Source organism: Populus alba, chromosome 11, assembly GCF_005239225.2.
Source record: "Populus alba chromosome 11, ASM523922v2, whole genome shotgun sequence".
NCBI classification, from domain to species: domain Eukaryota; kingdom Viridiplantae; phylum Streptophyta; class Magnoliopsida; order Malpighiales; family Salicaceae; genus Populus; species Populus alba.
The window spans coordinates 13,459,136-13,478,377 of NC_133294.1; the positions used below are offsets into that span (position 1 = coordinate 13,459,136).

General features: G+C 34.5%; 1 protein-coding gene across 2 annotated transcripts; it reads left to right on the forward strand.

The window, feature by feature from the left end:
• The first annotated feature begins 3,962 nt into the window (after positions 1-3,962).
• LOC118038380 (large ribosomal subunit protein uL13c) lies at positions 3,963-8,889 on the forward strand. Of its 2 annotated transcripts, XM_035044712.2 has the most exons (5): positions 3,963-4,300; positions 5,195-5,380; positions 6,397-6,567; positions 7,956-8,019; positions 8,458-8,889. In XM_035044712.2, the coding sequence occupies exons 1-4, from the start codon at positions 4,049-4,051 to the stop codon at positions 8,001-8,003; spliced, it is 657 nt and encodes a 218-aa protein (XP_034900603.1). In that variant the 5' UTR covers positions 3,963-4,048; the 3' UTR covers positions 8,004-8,019; positions 8,458-8,889. The 2 variants fall into 2 exon arrangements, with proteins under 2 accessions (XP_034900603.1, XP_034900602.1); XM_035044711.2 differs by lacking the exon at positions 7,956-8,019 and having other exon boundaries at positions 3,967-4,300.
• Positions 8,890-19,242: the final 10,353 nt, after the last annotated feature.

The following is a 19,242-nucleotide window of genomic DNA, read 5'->3' on the forward strand; positions in this document are numbered from 1 at the left end:
CCCAAAACGACGCCGTTTCATTAAAAAAAAAAAAGAAGACCAGAACGGTGTCGTTTTGAACGACACTGTTCATCTTCTTCCTTTCCCCCGTTTTAGCAGAACCGAAGGCAAAAATTTCAAAAATTCTCCCGCGTCTCTCTCCTCGCCCCCACCACCGCCGAAAGAGCCGACCAGCCGTTGCGTGATTGAAGGCGCACTAACCATGGTCTCCCACCCGTTCTGCCCCTATAAATATAGAAGAAAACCGAAGAGAAAAAAAGGGAGAGAGGATCGGGAGAGAGAGGAGAAAGAGAGGAGAGAGAGAGAGAGCGAACCGAACACTTGGAAACAGCCGCAGCGCCGCCGCCCGGAGCCACCGTGCACGAGCCACACCACCGCCAGCGACCACCTCCTCCACGCCAGGTACATTTTCTTCCCCCCATTTTTGTGTCTTCTGCAGGTTTGCCTCCTGCATGCATTCTGCATGCAGGAGGCGGGGGGAAGAAAATTAATTCTTCCCCCGCTGGGCCTGGGGCTGCTGGGCCAGCCCGATGCTGGCCCAGCCTTGCAAGTCTGGGCCGGTCTTGGCCCAGACCGTAGGAGTTTTTCGGGCCGAGATCGGCCCACGTTTGTTTCTCGGGCCGAGATCGGCCCAATGTCATTCGGGCCGAGATCGGCCCGTCTCTTTTTTGGGGCTGAGCCTGGCCCATTCATTTGGGCCGGCCCAGCCCTATAATATATTATATATTATTATAAATTATAATATATATGTGTATATGTTATATATATATATATATAAAATATTTATAAAAAATCTGAAAAATCTAAAAAAAAATGTTGTTATTTTCCTTTCATACATATATATATATATATATATATATATATATATATATATATATATTTTTTTTTTTAGGGGGTTGGTATTTTTGTTTTTATACTATGGAGGTATAAAATCAGTATTTGAAATATCTGATTTTCGTCAAGACACCTGAAATTTTCAAAGATAAATTTTTTTTGCTTTCAAAAAATTTCTAAAAATTCCTTAAAAATATTATTGATTTTTTTCGTACATCTTTTAAAAATGACTTAATATTAGTTTGTATTTTTATGCTGTGGAGATACAAATTCAGTATTAAAAATACCCGATTTCGTCAAAAAAAAAAATAAAATATTTTCTTGCATGTTGCATACGGCCAATACACTAACATGTTTTGAATGTTCTTTTTATATATAAAAAAAAAATATTGGAAGTTTTGAAAATGTGTTTTCGCATGGATTTCTTAAACACAAATCATTTTCTTGCATTCGTGGATTTTACAACCTGTTTGTAAAACTCCAAAGGGTATTGGCCAATATTCCAAAAACTATAAAAATCTTATTTTGGGAGGAGAAGTTGTGGTTATTGTTCACCGCTAATGTTTGGATGAAGAAATCCTTAAAAGGACGAACATCCAAAATATTATCGGGAGTAATAAATCAACGCACATGTTTGGAAGAAGCTTTGGTTGCGATCGAGAACATTTCAAAAATTAAAATTTTTTTTCTCCACGGTTTACGAGTCGTGAAAAGTAATTGTTTTTTTTAAGAATTGTGAAATTTTCTTCGTTTTTTTTTATTCTCTTTTCCTTGCGATTTACGAGTTGACGGGATTAGAAAACACCAACACCATAGACTATAGAGCAAACCAAACACCAAGCAGCTTACCTCAGGTAGGGCGTATTAGGGGTGCTAGTACCTTCCCTTTACGCAACCAGTCCCTTGCCTTAGAATCTCTGAAAGACCAGTTAGGGTTCCTAGTGACCAAATACTAGGTGGCGACTCCAAAAGAACCAAATCATCAGAACACTACGAAAATCGCCAGCCGATGTCGTGCCTTTATAAAATTTTTTGTGGGGGTGTGACAGTAGTGATTATTTTTCAAATTGTTTTTTGCTAAAAAATATATTAAAATAAAATATATTTTTTATTTTAAAAAAATTAATTTTGATATTAGCACATTAAAACGATTTGAAAATACTAAAAAAATTAATTTAAAGTAAAAAAAATCATTTTTTTTTCAAAAAATATTTTTGTAATGAAAAAAAAAAAGGTTCATAAGCTTCTTGAAAGGTTAGGTTTGCTAGACAACATGTAATCAATTAGTGGCAAGGGATCACTCGGACAAGAAATATTATAGTTGTATTTAATTTTAAAAAATAATTTTTTGTTCTTCATCCCTAATTTTTTTATTTATTCTTAATAGCTTCTTCTCATTAAAATTAAGTAAACATGTTTGTTACATACAAGATCTTCATGGACCTTATTTGTCTTAAATTGAAAATAGTAAAATGAGTGAATTAAATAAGTTTTTATATAATATAATTTGAAGTTATGAACTTACTCTATGATTTAATCATATAGTCATTTTTATTATCAACAACATCTTCAATAATAGTTTTATCAAACACTTTTGAATTGTTTTTTATTTAATATTAATTTAAATAACAATTTTAACCAAACACTAACTAACAACAATTAAAAATATTTTTTTTACAACATAGTTTTTTTCTTAAATTTCAACAACAAAAAACTATTATAATGTCCAACATACACTTAAATTTAAATACAAGATTTCAAATCTTTTTTTTCTTTATTGTGCAAGGATGAATATTGTTAGACCAAACATTCATTTTCGTTGTCATGCTTATTAAATAAGAAAGTTACTATATGCATAGAGAATATTTATGGTGTTTATAAAGTAATTACTCATTTTTATTATAAAAAAGAGAGAGAAAAAAATAAAATTATAAAAATATGTTTATTATTTATGGTGAGTGCATGTTTAGTTTTCTCTTTCATTATTTTACCTATTTCTCTTCAAAGTGAGTTTCAAGAGTTACTATTTATATTTAGTTGTTGAATACTATAAAATTTTCTATATGCACTTCTTTGTCATGGAAGTCTAGATCATTCATAACATTTTTTTTATATTGATTGAGATTAATGTATCCTGCTGGGTCTTTAAGCAAACCACTAATCTAATTAATATTTAACATTACATAGGAAATTAGCTAACTAGTTTTTGGGCTTGGGATATGTTGTGAATTAAATTAATTTTTTTTTAAATATAACAAAAATATATTTAAATTGTAAAAAATTATTTGATATTATTAGTAAATCTGATATACGAATCAATTTTAAAACTTTCAAATCCAACTTTTTTTTTTTTTAACTTGAATTTAAAATTAAAAATGCACAAGAGTCGATCCCACATGACCTAAATGACCTGGCCGATATAAAAATAACCTAACCTATTAGTACAAATATTTTAAGGATGAAATTGAAAAATAAAAAAAATAAAACTAACATAAAAAACCTTTTAATTTAATTTTTTATCCAACTCAGGTTTAAAATTAAATCATGAATAATTATTAAAAATTTTGAAGAATAAAATTGATTTTTTTTTTTTGTGTGTAGAAGGGTAACTCTAATTGAAATATGCTCCACCTTAGCATACAAAATCACTGACTACTAAATGCATGGTATCCAAGACAAAAAATAAAATGGGGGTAACTTCTCTTGTCTCGATACTAAAATCCATCTGATATGTGCATACAACTGGAAATAAAAAATAGAAGAGTAAATTTTAAATTAGTACCTATAATTTTTTAAAATGAATTGAATAGCCTCTTTCGGTTTAAAATAATTAATTAATCCCTAAACTAGTGTTGATCATGCTTAATTTAATATTTATTTGCTAAAAAAAGTCTTCTTTTCTCATCAATATTCTCATATTACATAATCTTTTTTATTTCTTAAGAGAACAAAATAAATTAAAAAAGAACATGAAATGGGTGAAAAGAATCAAGTGACCAATATATTTAAAACTTTTGAGACTAATTAATTATTTTAGAAAAAAAGAGATTATTTGATTCAGTGTTTAAAATAACAGGGACTGATATATAATTTACTCAAAACAGAGCCCCATCTTATCAGCTAGATGTAGCAAAGAAGCAGGGAGGAGGACGGCAGTAAGGAGTTAGAGAAGAGAGTGAAGTGCATGTGAAAGAGGAGAGGAGAGGAGAGGACAATGACAATGCTTTGTGCCTCATCTTCTTTTACTACTTCAACAAAACCCTCTTCTTCTTACTCAACAAAGAATGGAACTAGTATTAGTCCCAGCCCTTTTGTTGTTGGGTTCTCTTTTTCACAATCAAGGTTTTCTTTGAGTAACAGCAGGCGTGGTTTCGAGGTTCGGTGCGAGAAGAAAGACAAGAGCGTCGTCACTCGCGTTCCTCTTGACCAACGCTGGTTGTTTGAAGAATCTGAAATTAATGGCCCTGTAATTTCCTCTCTTTCTTTCTCAAGTTGGACTGCTACTAATTAAGTTGAGTTCTTTTGATTTATAATTGAATCGGAATAAACCCAAAGTTATGTTTATGAAATCTAATGCAAGTTGGGCAACACACATTCCATCATGATTTATTGCAAACATTCTATGCGGCTAATTTTATGACAGGTATTTAAAGAATCTGAGATGACTGTAACTTCTTTTTATCTTCTAACCTGCTCTACCATCCACTTCGTCATATCTCCTGTATTTTTTTTCCTTAAAAAATTTTCGATGTCTTCAATTCTGAAAGGCAATAACAGAAAATAAATTGTGAGATTGATGCATGATGGGAATTTGTTAGTAGCAAGGACTAATGGGAATTTGTAGTTTGGCCAGCTATACTATGTTTGATCGGTAACCATGGTTGTATTTAGCCTGTGATGAAGATCCCAGAGTATGCACTAATTAATGACTGCTGGGGGTAATTTTAGAGATAGGAATATTACAACAGCTCTATTCTACCATTCCCAGTAAATCGCACCTGAAGGGGTGCGATTTCAAAGTGTACGAAAATCTCAGATTTATGAAGTTGTGAAATCAATTCTGAAGTGAATTGTTGGTTCCAAACGTGAGATTTGACAAAAATTGTAGAATTGAAATCAATTCTAGTCAAATCTTAATCTTCCAAACAGCCTTTTGTTTGATATATGAACATTTTGTTTCTTTTGTTTATCTGGGTGTTTTTTTTGTCTATTAAACGAGAAAAAAAACTGTTAATTTGGTTTTTCTTTTTTCCAGATTTTTACTATGGTCTGAGTCCCTTGTAAAAATTTTATGGTAATTCTTGATGTTTGCTTTTGCTTGATTACAATGTTAATTTTGTTTTGGTTTTATTTCAAATAGGATATTTGGAACACGACATGGTATCCTAAAGCTGCAGATCATATTAACACGGAGAAAACTTGGTACATTGTTGATGCAACTGACAAGATTCTTGGAAGACTGGCATCTACAATTGCCATTTACATTCGTGGAAAGAATTTGGCCACTTACACTCCTAGTGTGGACATGGGGGCTTTTGTGATTGTGGTATGTGGATTGAATAAGTGCCCATTGCAATGTCCTTTTTTTCAATCATTTGCAATGAATTCTGACTGCTTAATGTATGAAGTTGGTGGTTTTTGTTGTTTTCAATTGGATTGTTCAGCGATATGTTTTCTTATTCTGTTACATTATTTTGCATTTGATTAGTTTCTTCTAGGTGTCCTCAGTGCTCCTGGTATGGTTTCGGACCTCATATAGCTTTCTGTCTATTGCATTTTTGCATCAGTAGCTAAATGTTGATTGTCATTCAGAAAAATCTTGTTAAATTGTGGTTTATTTACTAATTTTATCATCATGGCAGCATAACATATGTATCTAAAATCTTTATTGATAAGATCATAGATTGCTTAATGTGCTTAGTACGAGTTACTGATGTGGTTTGGATGAAGAAGAGAGTAGTTATTAGTTGTTCTACAACCATGTTTCTTACCAGCAGTTTATATGTAGAGGCTTGTCTCAGTTCATCAGGTACTTTCAGACATGAGGAAATTTCTTGAAAATTTGAAATTGGAATTGGTTGCCAATAGTTCATCTATATTTTTGTTGATTTGAACTTGAAAAGTATGATGAAGAATTAGAATTTGTAATGGCTCATTGCAGGATTTCACCATTGGATATCTGTTTTGTATTCCAAACATAAATCTCTAAATCATCTATTTTGACTAGATGCATCATTATTTTCAACATAGACAAGTTCTTTACCTAAGTTCAGGTACCAAATACCTTTTTCAAAATATTGTCATCTAGATATTCACTTGATATTACCCTTGTTTCATATAATTTTCTCAAAACTCCACTCAGATTTAATGGATAACTGGTATTGGTATTGTGATTGTTTCTATATGATTGTACCTGCTTGTTGAGGTTCTGGTGTAAGGATTAGGAGGACTTGGCTGCTTCTTCATTGAATGTCAATTACTGTAAAGTGCTTTCTGATAGTACCAATTGCAATTAACTTGTGCTAAAGTTCTGGAAGCCTTTGCCTTTTCTGATCTCATAAGGTAAATGCTGAGAAAGTTGCTGTATCTGGTAAGAAGAGGACCCAAAAGTTATACAGGAGGCATTCAGGAAGACCAGGCGGTATGACAGTGGAGACATTTGATCAGCTACAACAGAGGATTCCAGAAAGAATTATTGAACATGCTGTTCGTGGTATGCTTCCTAAAGGAAGGGTGAGCAAGCATGTTCTGACTCAAATGAGTAACTGTTTATAAAATAAAGCATACATACACACGTTTATGTATTTTAGATTATCTGTTTTCCCTTGTATTATTAGAACAAAGTTTTTCTATAAAGTCTGAATTATTTTTTTAAACTTATTTTTGTTGCTTAATGAAATATTTTTTGGGTTTTCCCTTGGGTGTTTTGCTCTGCAGTATGATTTTTTCTTCTTGGGTTCTTTGATCCTCACTCCAGTTTTATTGTCTTTTTTGCTCTCGGTCTCACTCTAAAAGCATCTTTATTGTACATAGGTTTGCAACAAGTTTATTTAAAATGCTTTTACTTTAAGCGATTGGTCTGTCCATGGACAAGGTGGAATGATAGAGCCCAATTTATTGTTGATAACCTATTCATTTATGATTTTGCATGTAATTGGGTTGCTAAGATAGCATTTCTAGGGGATTTTGCTGCTTGAGCTACTAAGGATATTCTCATGATGATGGGGAGGGGGGTCCTCATGAAGCTAGTGCTGGCATTCTCTGAAACGTTGCCCTTTTGATGGGCTGCATAATTTGATTTGTGCGTGTGTGTGCACACATAATCAAAAGGATCTGTGGGGATAGAGCCCCAAAATGTGAAAATGCTGAGAGGATACTGAGTAGCCAAAGAGGATGAACATAAGTTGGCAATGTCCTCTTGATGGTTTTGGATTGTCAAGAATAAGTGATTTAGATTGAGCTTTTAGAAAATGTATACAGCTGAATAGAAAAAGGAAGAAGGTTGGCTTAGTGAGATTTGAAGAGTACTTACTGTATGCTCATCGCTGACCTAGAAGGGAAACAAAACAATCAGCTCTATGAAGTATGAAATTATGGGTTCAGGAACTGAGGAATCTTGAGCTGCAAGCATGTGGGCTCTGGAGCATTGTAGTAAATGAGTTTCGATAACCAGAATAAGCAACTTTCGCATTTCCTCCCTAAAAAAATAATTGGAGTGAGGATGTTGGTTAAGTCAGTCACTCCCTCAATCTGACTGCAGTATTTGTCCATAAACAAAATGATGTGATGAGAGCCATCTTTTTTCCATTATATGCTCTACTTCAATTAGGTGAATGATACCAATATTTACACTCAAGCTATCAAGTATTGTCATAAGTTAAATTTGGCATGTTACTATAGAACAAGTCTGGATGGATCAATTCCTACACTCACTAAACAATCTGGCTTTCCCCAATTCATTGACAGGTCATGTTATACCTGAAAAATCCAAGTCTCTGACTTCACCCTTGGCGAGCCTTTTCACATATGCCTTTTTTTGTTTGTTCTGGGTTTGTATTGTTTGTGACCTAAGTAAGTTTAAAGTCCATTAGATGATACTTAAGCTGTGTTTGTTTATGCAGTCATCCATTGTTGAAATGGAGGTTGGAATGAAAAAGCACTGCAGATAACTGCTTAGACAAACAGGTACTTAGTCACAATAGATCTTTTCTATGTTTGAGTAGTTTGTAGGATGAGGGGGTCTGGCATCAAGTAGCCTTGTGGGTCATGGCCTGATGGGTTGCAGGACAGTTGATTTGGCATTAGTTAAGTGAGGAAAATATGAGAGGGTTATTACACAGTCCAATTAGAAATCAAATTTGAAAACTCTTAACTATTTTTTCTCGTAAATAATTAAATGCATGAAAAATTTACTTGTGTCGGTGTGCTTGTGATAAGCTATGCATTAATTTCATAATTTTTAGTGAAATAGCTGCTTCTACTTGGTTTCTGTCTTTGGATGATATTTTTATTCTGTCGTTTCTATTTTATTTCCTATCTAAAATACTTCCACTTCATGCTGCCCACATAACAGGGTATCTCCTTGTTTCCCAATGATGTGGTTTTGACGTCTGTTTCCTGCAGCTTGGCAGAGCATTGTTCAACCACCTTAAGGTTTACACAGGCCCAACTCATCCGCATGAGGCTCAGAAGCCAATTGAGCTGCCGATAAGGGACAAAAGAATACAGATGGAGAGATAGATTTGCTTCACAACCCTGGCTTTAGATACGGCTAGCGATCTATCTTTGTCCAATGTTTACCATGGTTGCGGGATCGAGTTTTAGCTTCATGCATAGCCTTCTTATAAAGATAAGCTTTTCATTCATGTTTCTCTTTGATAATAGAGGTTATTGGTGGTGGTCTTGCTTGTCTTTTGCCAAGGTTCAGTGCGGAATCAAGGAAGTATATTTTGTAGGTTTCTGTTGTTTCGGATGTATTTTAGCTGGATCTACAATTTATTTTGTATCACTGGTTTTTTATTTGCTTAAATGAAAAGAGTAGATCGCTTCTGACTATAGCTGTGGATGAAGGGGGCTAGCTTTGGTATTCGATGGCTATCGTTAGTGTGCCTTGTGCAGAAATTGAGTTTGTGTGGTTAGAACATGGTGAGCCCGGCTCCCTAACTGCATGCTCACATAAATTATGCAAGACTTGTCTTAAATTGATTGTGGGATCTGCATGGTGAGCTGGATTCATGTAATAATTTCTCCCTGGGAGGAGAGAAATATCTGGTTTTGTGCAGAAAGAAAATGGGAAAGAACTCAAGGTTGCATTTGCATGCAAACGTAGAGAACATAAACTCTTGACAATAATAGCTCACATGTGTTGTGGTCTAGGCCGGGAACTAGCATTTTGTCCCCAAGATGGAGTTACCTCTGATATGATAAGAGTATCATCCAATATTTAAATTAGTGAATTGATTTGGAGAAAAATAGAGAGAACAAAAAGGAAGGAAAGAGTTTTGTATAATAATACAGAGATATCTTGCCATTTAAGCTTGGCCCTGGCTAGGATTTATAGCCATTTGAGATTTGACCCAAACAAGTAGATTTTTTTTTATTACTAGAAAGAAACTTGAAAATATATAGATTGTCATTGCACAAAAAAGTAAAATAGTGATGAGAGATAACGACAACAACAATAATTATTATATATTTTTAAAAATAATATTATTTGGTGTTTTCATAGGGATTTGAGTGGAAAGCTTTGTAGATAAGGTTTGATGCAGATTGTTTGTGGTTTTGCAATGGGACATGCTATGTTTGGAACAAGAAAACTCAATGGTTTGTGAGGAAGGAAATTTAATGGTTTGTGAGGATGGTTATAGATGAACAATGTCCAAAAACTAGAAGAAGAAGAATGGTGCTAAAAATAGTATATAAGGAAACTAATAAATGCATTGGCCTTTGTTAGAAAGAATTAAGGAAAAAGGGAAGCATGATTGAAGACAATTTTCTTTCATATTATCTTACTCTTCTAATAGAGGATAACTATATTATTGATATTCTACATACATTTTCTCAAAATAACTAAAAGAACACTTTGAATGTAGACTTCAAAATTAATTTCAAGAGCTCTTCTTTAAGAAGAAGATGAACAATACCTAAGGTTACCCTTTAATTTTGAAAATCTAGAAATCCTTGAGTTTTAGAAATATATTGAAGGATTATTTTGTCATGGATGATACACCTTTCCCATTTCTTATTTATTGTAAATTTAATATCTTCTTCTATTTTTAGGAGTCACATTGTCATCACTATTTCAAATCTTTCATTTTTATCTTGAGAAGATCTTTCTTTTATTTTTGTTTTAGCCACTGTTTTCATCATTAGTTAATGGCATCTCATTGTCAACTCTTCAGTTTTTTTTTTTTCCCAACAATTATATTTGTCTAAACATAGCCACTCATATTCATTCTTCTTCTCTTATGATCATCTTCAATCTAATTTTTTCCAACAATTATATTTTTCTAAACATAGCTACTCATATTCATTCTTCCTCTCTTATGACCATTGTTAGCTTTTCAATCTTTTTTTCTTTCAACAATTATATTTGTTTAAATATAGCTATTCATATCCATTCTTTATCTTATGACCATTGTCACATTTCTCTAACCAAATATCTATTTTCAAGTGACTATTTTATTTTGGCTCACCTTTTTGTTTTGTGAGCTAGGGAATTTGAAATTGAAACTAGTTGTTTTTGTTGTTATTGCTGGAAGCCGCTATTTATCCCTGCTTCGATACCAAATCTTTTGGAGTTTTGTACGAAGAAAAAGGTAGAACACTCCCACAATCTCTTTGAACTATTTGTTTATTAATGGTTTACTTAAACAATGCAGAATACATAGTATTTATAGACTTAAGAGAACATTCTAGCAATAACTCTTACAAATCTCAAAATACTAAACTAAATACTAATTTAAATGTATTTTTAATTTCACTATTTCTAATCCCACTATAAGTAATTTATATCAAATATTCTCATTGATATTAATATAATTGATATTAATATAACAAGTTTAATAATCAACAACCTTTTCAGGTAAGATTTCAAGTTTTTGTATTATTCTTGATTTATAAGATTAATTCCTGATGCAAAAATATGGTTTATATGCCATTATGTTTTCTTTCTACAACTGTTATTATCATCTTCAACACCTAGATTTTTTATTCATTTGCTAACAACGTGTGATATGGCATCGTATGATGTCTATTTAATACCATCATGTGATAGTTTCTTTATAGTATGACTTTATTGTGGCAAGTAATTATAACAATATCCTTTTACTAGGAATAAGATATAGCTAGAAATTATTTGGAAACTCGACTTTGTCAAGAAACAGTGCATAATTATACTGATAGTTTAATGTATTGTTATGCATTTGTTCTAGTTTTTTGCGATTGAATATTGTCGGTAAATATCACAAGCATCCATATGTCAAATGGCTTGCAACATTTGCTACATAATTAACTTGCTCGTCTTTATGCAATGACAAAATGAAATTTAAAATTTCCCTCTCATGATCATGATTATATGCTGTGTGATTAGTACTTAAAAATATATTTTTATTAATGTTTTATATCATCATTTTGCACTTGAAGTATCAATAACTCCTTAACTAAAGCATGTTTTATAATAATATATCTAATAATATAAGACCTTTAATTTATGGTAAATGTTCATCTTAAATGCAGGCCTATCACATAAATGAAAGGATTGATTGATGAGTTTAAGTACTGAAATTGAAAAGACAAAGAGAGGGTCAAACTTAGAAAAGAGATGCTGGTTCAATCCAAACTGAAATATTGTTCGGTAATTAGGTCATATCTAGAGTTGTAGATCTTGGATTTAGGTCTACTTTATATGGATGGAAAGATAAGACATAGGCCTAAAACTTTCATGTGGAGTCTAAGATTTAAAAAGGCCGTTTTCAAGTCCAAATTATAGCAACAACGAAGAAGTCCGAATCTGTCTTGCAGCCCAGATACTGTTCAGCCCATATCTCGAGTTCTAGAAGTCTAAATGACCTCAATTTTTTTTTCATGGAAAGATGAGACAATTTCCTATAACTTTCATGAGAACAGGTGGTTCAAATTTGGACGTTATCAATGACGTTTTGTTCAGACAAGAAGATAAGGATTGTCACCAAGTCAAGAGTTGGTCACCCACTCAACAATTAGTCATCAAATCAATAGTTCCAAATTTTGGCCTATAAAAGGAGGCATTTGCCATGCATTTAGACATCTTGGTTGTGTTCAGATCAAGATCATCCTCTTTATTTCTTTCTTTATATTTTTGTAATATTTAAGTTTTATTTCTTGTTATATTTTCCTTAATCTCTTGTTTATGCTTTTCATTTCCTTTACTATATTTATCTTCTTATGTTGTTTATTTATGTTTCTCTTCTTCATTATGTTTAGCTAAGTTTATTATGTCAAGGTGAAAAGGTTTCACTAATGGTGTTACAATAGGTATAATATAAACTCAACATGGACTTCAATGTTTATATCCAAGAAAGTTTGTTATTAACATGTCTTATCTTTTTATCTTATTAATTTTTAATACCTTGCTTGTTAAATGGTTAATCTAGATTTGTGTATATAACACTTGGTACAACAAATGCTTGGCACTTTCATAGCCAACCGTATGGTATAACCTACATCTGTGCTATGAAAGAAACTTGATTTGTTGTTAACATAAGTTAGCATCATGAATTCCTGACAAAATTTAAAAATATGGTGTTACTTAAATAAGATAATTAATATGATCATATTGTTGTTGTTGTTGTTGTTGTTGTTGTATTATTGTTATTTATAATTCATATAGTTAACCTCCCTGTGGTTCGGTCCCGGTCTTGCCGGGTTATTTATTACTTTGATACTCCTACACTTGGGATAAGACATTAATCTTTTGGTCGTGTCATTTTGTACATCAAAATCCGAATCCATTACACCCATGTCACATTGCTTTCATAGAAATTTTTTATTTAGGGATTCGATATGCATTTCTTGAAGAAGTTCTTAAAGCCAAAGATCAAGCTAAAAATTACTTAATTCTATAGCAATGCAGCGTATATTAGCTTGTTCCAAATGCTAAGAACACCAGGAAGAACCAGTGACTACAATCATTTAATGCGAGACTTTTTATAGCATAACTACCCAAGTGTCCATCTTTTCTTAGCTGAGTTGGCATTGTAGCATCGAGCAAATAGGCAGGCCTTGCCATTTTACCAGTTATACTTCTTACAACAGCATCTCCAGGATGACTAGGTCCTACATATTTTGGTCTTTCAACTGGTTTAGTTTGTCCTATGCATGTCCTTATATTTAGATCTAGGTCCTTCCATTCCTTAGGAATGAAACTAAAACTAAAATTAAGGCCAAGATTAATAAGAAAATATGATTTATTCGCAAAAATGATTAGTTTAGTTGTCAAATTCAAGTAAAAGGAAAATTACTCGAAATGAACGATAACAACTCCTTGGAAGAATATGTTGTAACCCATTTTTGGGTCCCCACATAAAAAATAATAAAATACAAAAAAATTCAAAAAATATATTATCAAAAAATAGAACAGTGAAAAAATGTCAGAGCGCCCTAAAAATGCTCAAAAATTGATTGAGGATGTTCAAAAATCAAAAAATAATTTTTGACAGTATATCATTGACTGATGAGAGCCCCGATGATAAAGAAAATTCAATTTGAGGAAGAAAAATCCAAAATCAAAAGTTTATGGACTCAATTAAATTTTATTGAAGGTTTAATTGAATTTATGGAGAGTTTAATTGCAAGAAATTTTGATTTTGGAGTTAATTTAGGCTTTAATTAGAAGAAATTAATTTTCTGGGGTCAAATTATAATTTTTGGAAGTTCATTTGGTCAAATCAGGGGCTTAATTGCATAAATATTGAAGTTTAATGGCCAATTAGGGACTAAATTGAAGAAATCCGAGACCAAGGACGAAATTGTAAAACGCGCGCAAATTGAGGGCCTTCTTTGAAATCTGACGTATTTTGGCGCCTTTTTCTTTTAAATGAAACGGCGTGTTTTGACCAAAACGGCGCCGTTTCATTCACTATTGCTTAAAAAAAAAAAAAAAAAAGAAGCCCAAAACAGTGCCGTTTTGACGGCACTGTAGCTCTTCTTCTTCCCCTGGACGCGCGAGGCAGGGGAAGAAGAAGATTTTTTCTTCCCCTTTTTGCCTAATTTCTTTCCCGTTTTTCGCGCAATAAGACGCCCGCAATCACCCACTTGTCTCCTCCTTGTTATCCTTCTGAGTTGATAGTAGAGGGGCGGCCGACAGTGGCCGCCCCACCACGACACCGCCCCCCTGTTTTTGCCTATAAAAACAGGGGATGGGCACTAAAAAAAAAAAAAAAGAGAGGAGAAGAGAAGAGAAGGGAGAGACAGAGAGAAGAAAGCAGAAGAAGAAGAAGAAGCAGAGAAGAAAGTCGAACATCACCACCGCAGGTAGCGTTTCCGTCGTTTTTTTTGTTCTGCATGCAGATTAACAGCACAGTAACTCGCTAATTAATTCACGGTTACTGTGCATGTGCACAGTAACCCGAAGATTAATTCTCTGGTTAATCATATCGTATTTTTCATATGTAAAAAAAAACAATATTTAGCATGCATTTTGGCTTTAATAACCAGTTTATTAAAGTCAAGAGAATATTGGCCAAAATTTCAAAAACAACAAAAATTTTATTTTGTTTGTCTCTTAGAACCCGGGGTATGACATTACATGTAATGCGTATTCCGAACAATAATAAACCACAACACGATCTTATATTTTATCAGACATTAAAACAATGCAGCCTACCTTAGGTAGGGCGTAGTTGGGGTGCTAATACCTTCCCTTTACGCAACCAGTCTCCGTACCTGATCTCTAAAGACCAGTTAAGGTTCCTAGTAACCAGAACACTAGGTGGCGACTCCCATTCCAATTTTTCACTTGTAGAGACAAGAATTTCCTTGTCTCTCTCCCTATTTTCCAGGAATAAATTATTTCGATTTTCCCTTAAGGGTGGACGATCGCCGCGCCGCCGCATACGTGCGACAGAATGGCGACTCCACTGGGGACCTTGTGGACTAAGCTTTGTTGTTGTCTGATTTATTGTGTTTTTTGTTGTGGTTTGCGTGTTTATTTTTAAATATGCATTTCCATTTCTTACGCGCTTTAATTTGTACATATTTGTTCATGCATTATAGATTGTGTCATGCATCATTCATATGAGAGTTTGTACTGAAAAACTTTAAGTTAAGTGGGGGACTAGCAACTTACCTTACGACTTTTAGTCAAGGTTTAAGTTTGTGTAAACCCCAACTCTTCACTGAGTGCTTAGACTGGTAACAGTTGGTACACGTGCCATCTCATTGCCTACAAGCTCCCATATTGCCTCCACGAGGGCGATCACTGAGACAGCAAGAGACCCTTTTTAGAGACTGAATAGCCAACCTACCCATGTTCACATATTAAATAGAACCTGTCCTTAGGTTGTATGTGCTATCGTTATTTGCATACGGGCAAACCCTTCTTGAAGCATCTTGAACTCAAGACTTGTGGGTGACACAATGGTCGTCACTCCGAAAATTTGCATTGTAGAGTTTGGGCAAAAATCACGATTCTTGTTCCATCATACAAGAGTTACGACCATATTATCACCCCTCGAAGGGCGAGTTCATCATATATATTACATGTTCATACATTTAACATGCATACATGTCAGATTGAAATATAGGTCCCCAAAAAGTCTACAACACCCGACTTCGAGCAAGAAATATGGAAGATGAAGAGCGTGCTCAACGTGAGGCCTATTTGCACGACGAGTTGGAGTCTCTGAAAATAAGTGTGGCTCACCTCACTAGCTTACTCAAGCAAACATTAAGAAATACCTCTGATGAAGGTCCTTCTAATCGACCGATCACCTTTGATCCGACTCCTACTACAATTCAGCGTGAGGAAAGAATAAGCGAACATGGTCAAGAACCTCAGCAAAATCCAACATTTGTGCAGTCAGCGACATCTGCACCATCCCCAACAGTCATGAAGACATCTGCTAATGAGTCCCACAAGGCTAAGTCATCTGATAGCATTGATCAAGCTAAGATAGAGGCGTTGGAAGCCAGACTCAAAGCCATTGAAGGGATAGACTTATATGACCCGGTACGGGCAGCAGAGATGTGTTTGGTCCCAAATGTGGTTGTCCCAAAGAAATTTCGTGTTCCTGAATTCATTAAATACAGTGGAACACAATGCCTCATGACTCATCTCAAGTCCTACTGCAATAAAATGGCTGAGGTAGTACATGATGAAAAACTACTAATGCATTTTTTCCAAGACAGTTTAAGTGGGGCAACTTTGAGTTGGTACATGAGATTGGATAACACAAAAATTCGCAACTGGAAAAATCTTGTGGATGCTTTCGTCAAGCAATACAAATACAACATGGACATTGCGCTTGACAGAACCAGTTTGTCCAATATAGAGAAAAAAGATAAAGAAAGCATAAGGGAATATGCTCAAAGATGGCGAGAATTAGCTGCTCAAGTACATCCCCCACTTCTGGACAAAGAGATGGTCTCTTTATTTGCCAATACACTCAAAGCACCATATTACGAACATATGATGGGTAGTTCAGCCCAACAATTCACTGATGCTGTGATAGTGTGTGAACGCATAGAGCAAGGTGTCAAGAGTGGTAGAATTGCTGCACCAACCGAGAAAAGAGGCGTCGAAAGAAAAGAGGTTCACCATGTTGAAGATGGCTACATGGGTAAAACAAATACATCCCAAAATTACCATACTTCATCCCAAATTGCCAACATCAAAAAACCTGAACCCCAAAACTTTCAAGCCAAAAGCCAAATTGGAAATTTCCAAAGGGTTCAAGAACAACTACCTCCACTACCGTTACCCCTGAATGAGATGTATCAAAAGCTATTGAGCATCGGGCAAATAGCTCCAGAACCTCTAACACCTCTGCAGCCACCTTATCCTAACTGGTACAAGCCAGAACTCAATTGTGAATACCATGCCGGTATTACTGGGCATAGCATCTATACCTGCAACGCCTTCAAGAGAAAGCTTCTGCAATTAATCAAGGCTGGGTGGATAGAGTTGGAAGACGCCCCCAATGTGAATACGAACCCGCTGCCTAATCATGCTTGAAGCATATTAGGATGGAATGTTTGGGGAATTGGGAAGCATCAATGGTCCAGCATGATAGCTTGAATTTTGTAGAACTCAAATTTTGACCGTGGTGTTATTCCGCATTGTCTTTGAGTCCTCTACACAGAGCTTTTGAGAGGAGGTTAACCTTTGAGCAGATTCGCCAAAATAGAGGAATGAAGCATGCCTTGTTATTGCCTTTTGTTAATGCTTTTGAAATAGACTTTTTCTGTTAACGAGTTTTTCTTATGAAATAAGATTATGTGTTTTCTTGTGTTCACATCACACTCTTCTTTGTTGTTATTACATGTAAATAACATTTTGAGCGCAAATTTGCTCACAACACTACAACATGAAGAATCCTTTTCTTTTTTTCTTTCTTCCAAACCTATACATTAATCTCATATGTTTTCAAGGATATTTTTTGGGACCTCCAAAGTGAGTACAAAAAAACAAAAATCATGTTGATATTTATCCAAAGCAAATGCATTTTGAAAATTCAAGTGATTCCTTAAATAGGTACACATATACCTAGAAAACTTGAAAGAAAAAAAAGACAACAAAGATAAACAACACTATGAGGTAACTTAAAAGCTGAGTTTTATTTGACTGAATAAATCATTTGGCATACGCGCATGAAAGCAAGACCTATCGATCCTCAATGCATGAGTTTGAGATGAGGAAATGCCATCTTTGATAATCCTTTCACAAGGCTAAAAAAATATCCATTGCAGTCCCATTTTGAGCCTAGTAATGTTTTTTGAAAATAACCTTGACTATGATCACACCCCACACTGGGGGGCAAAATAAGAGAGTTTTGTTGTTTTTATCATCCAGACAAAGCAGTGAAGATGGGTGCTGGATTTGATCATGTAATTTTTAATCTTTCATTATCATCTAAATGAAGCAGTGATTGGTTAAGAAAAGAAAAGAAGAAGATCTAAAGGATCTAAAAGATTTGAGCTTCTCATACAAACAACTGATATGATTGTGCTCAACGAAACAAAAACGAAGAAAACAAAGAGAAAAGCCCAAACCCGACACTGGGGGGCATGAAGACTATTTTGGAAAAAAACAAATCCAAAAGACAAAAGGTCAGGAAACAAGCACAAGTGATCCTTAGTCTTGAAATCCCTTAAACACCTTTTGAGCCTGTAACATGTCCATTTTCTTCATAACCAATAGCCAAAGCCTACATTACATACCTGAATAAAGCCCTTTCTGATCAAAGGCAAGCAATCTGGATCGATATGCAGTGCTTTCTCGTATGGGTCAAATCACTATTCATGCAAATAAAATAAATGCTTTGAATCAATTCGGTTCTCAATAACCCTCAAATTGACATTTAAACCTTTTATGACTAACCAGATGTCACCTTCATCTTTACACCAAAAGCAAAAAGCTTTCATCACTTCAAGAAACCTGTCCATAGGAATCACTTGAATTTTTTAGAACAAGTTTATTTTGAACCAATATCAAAATCATTTTTGTGATTGGAATAACTTGGAAGTTCCAAAAATTTTGCATGAAAACATTTTATTGTACAAAAAACCAAACTTACTTTCACATATCCTCACTGCTAAATCCAAGTTGAACACTTGGGGGGCATGATCAAGCTGGGGGGGCAATCAAAAACACATGTTAGGGCTGACTCCATGATTCCTGTTATAAGGAAATTGTCTAGCAAAATTGGCAACTCTTGAGATAAAGGGTGAAGGACAAAGATGTATGATGACATCAAACCCTTCCCAGAGGTCAAGATCACATTGTGTAACCCGAGTAAGCAAAAGTGGAAAAGCCATCAAAGTTTACTACCAACACTACAACTTTTGAGAGAAAACAAAGACACCATGAAGAAATGGGGGCCTATATTTCTCAGGTAAGTATACATGCATATCACTTATAATGCATTTGCTTTTCAACATTGACAATTATTGTTTCAACATCAACTTTTGGGTAGTGCGTTTTCTAACCCTACCTCCTTTTGAGTGCGCCTTCGAGCCCTCACCTCCATTTTGAGTGCGCCTTTGAGCCCTCATCCCTTCGGTAGTGCGTTTTCTAACCCTACCTCCATTTTGAGTGCGCCTTTGAGCCCTCACCTCCATTTTGAGTGCGCCTTTGAGCCCTCATCCCTTCGGTAGTGCGTTTTCTAACCCTACCTCCTTTTGAGTGCGCCTTTGAGCCCTCACCTCCTT

What these genes read in the sequence shown, in the direction of transcription:
- LOC118038380 (XM_035044711.2), top strand. Translation starts at nt 4,049, where the DNA reads ATGACAATGCTTTGTGCCTCATCTTCTTTTACTACTTCAACAAAACCC. An exon ending in AATCTGAAATTAATGGCCCT is followed by an intron (nt 4,301 to 5,194) that starts GTAATTTCCTCT and finishes TATTTCAAATAG; the next exon opens with GATATTTGGAACACGACATG. An exon ending in GTATGCTTCCTAAAGGAAGG is followed by an intron (nt 6,568 to 8,457) that starts GTGAGCAAGCAT and finishes TGTTTCCTGCAG; the next exon opens with CTTGGCAGAGCATTGTTCAA.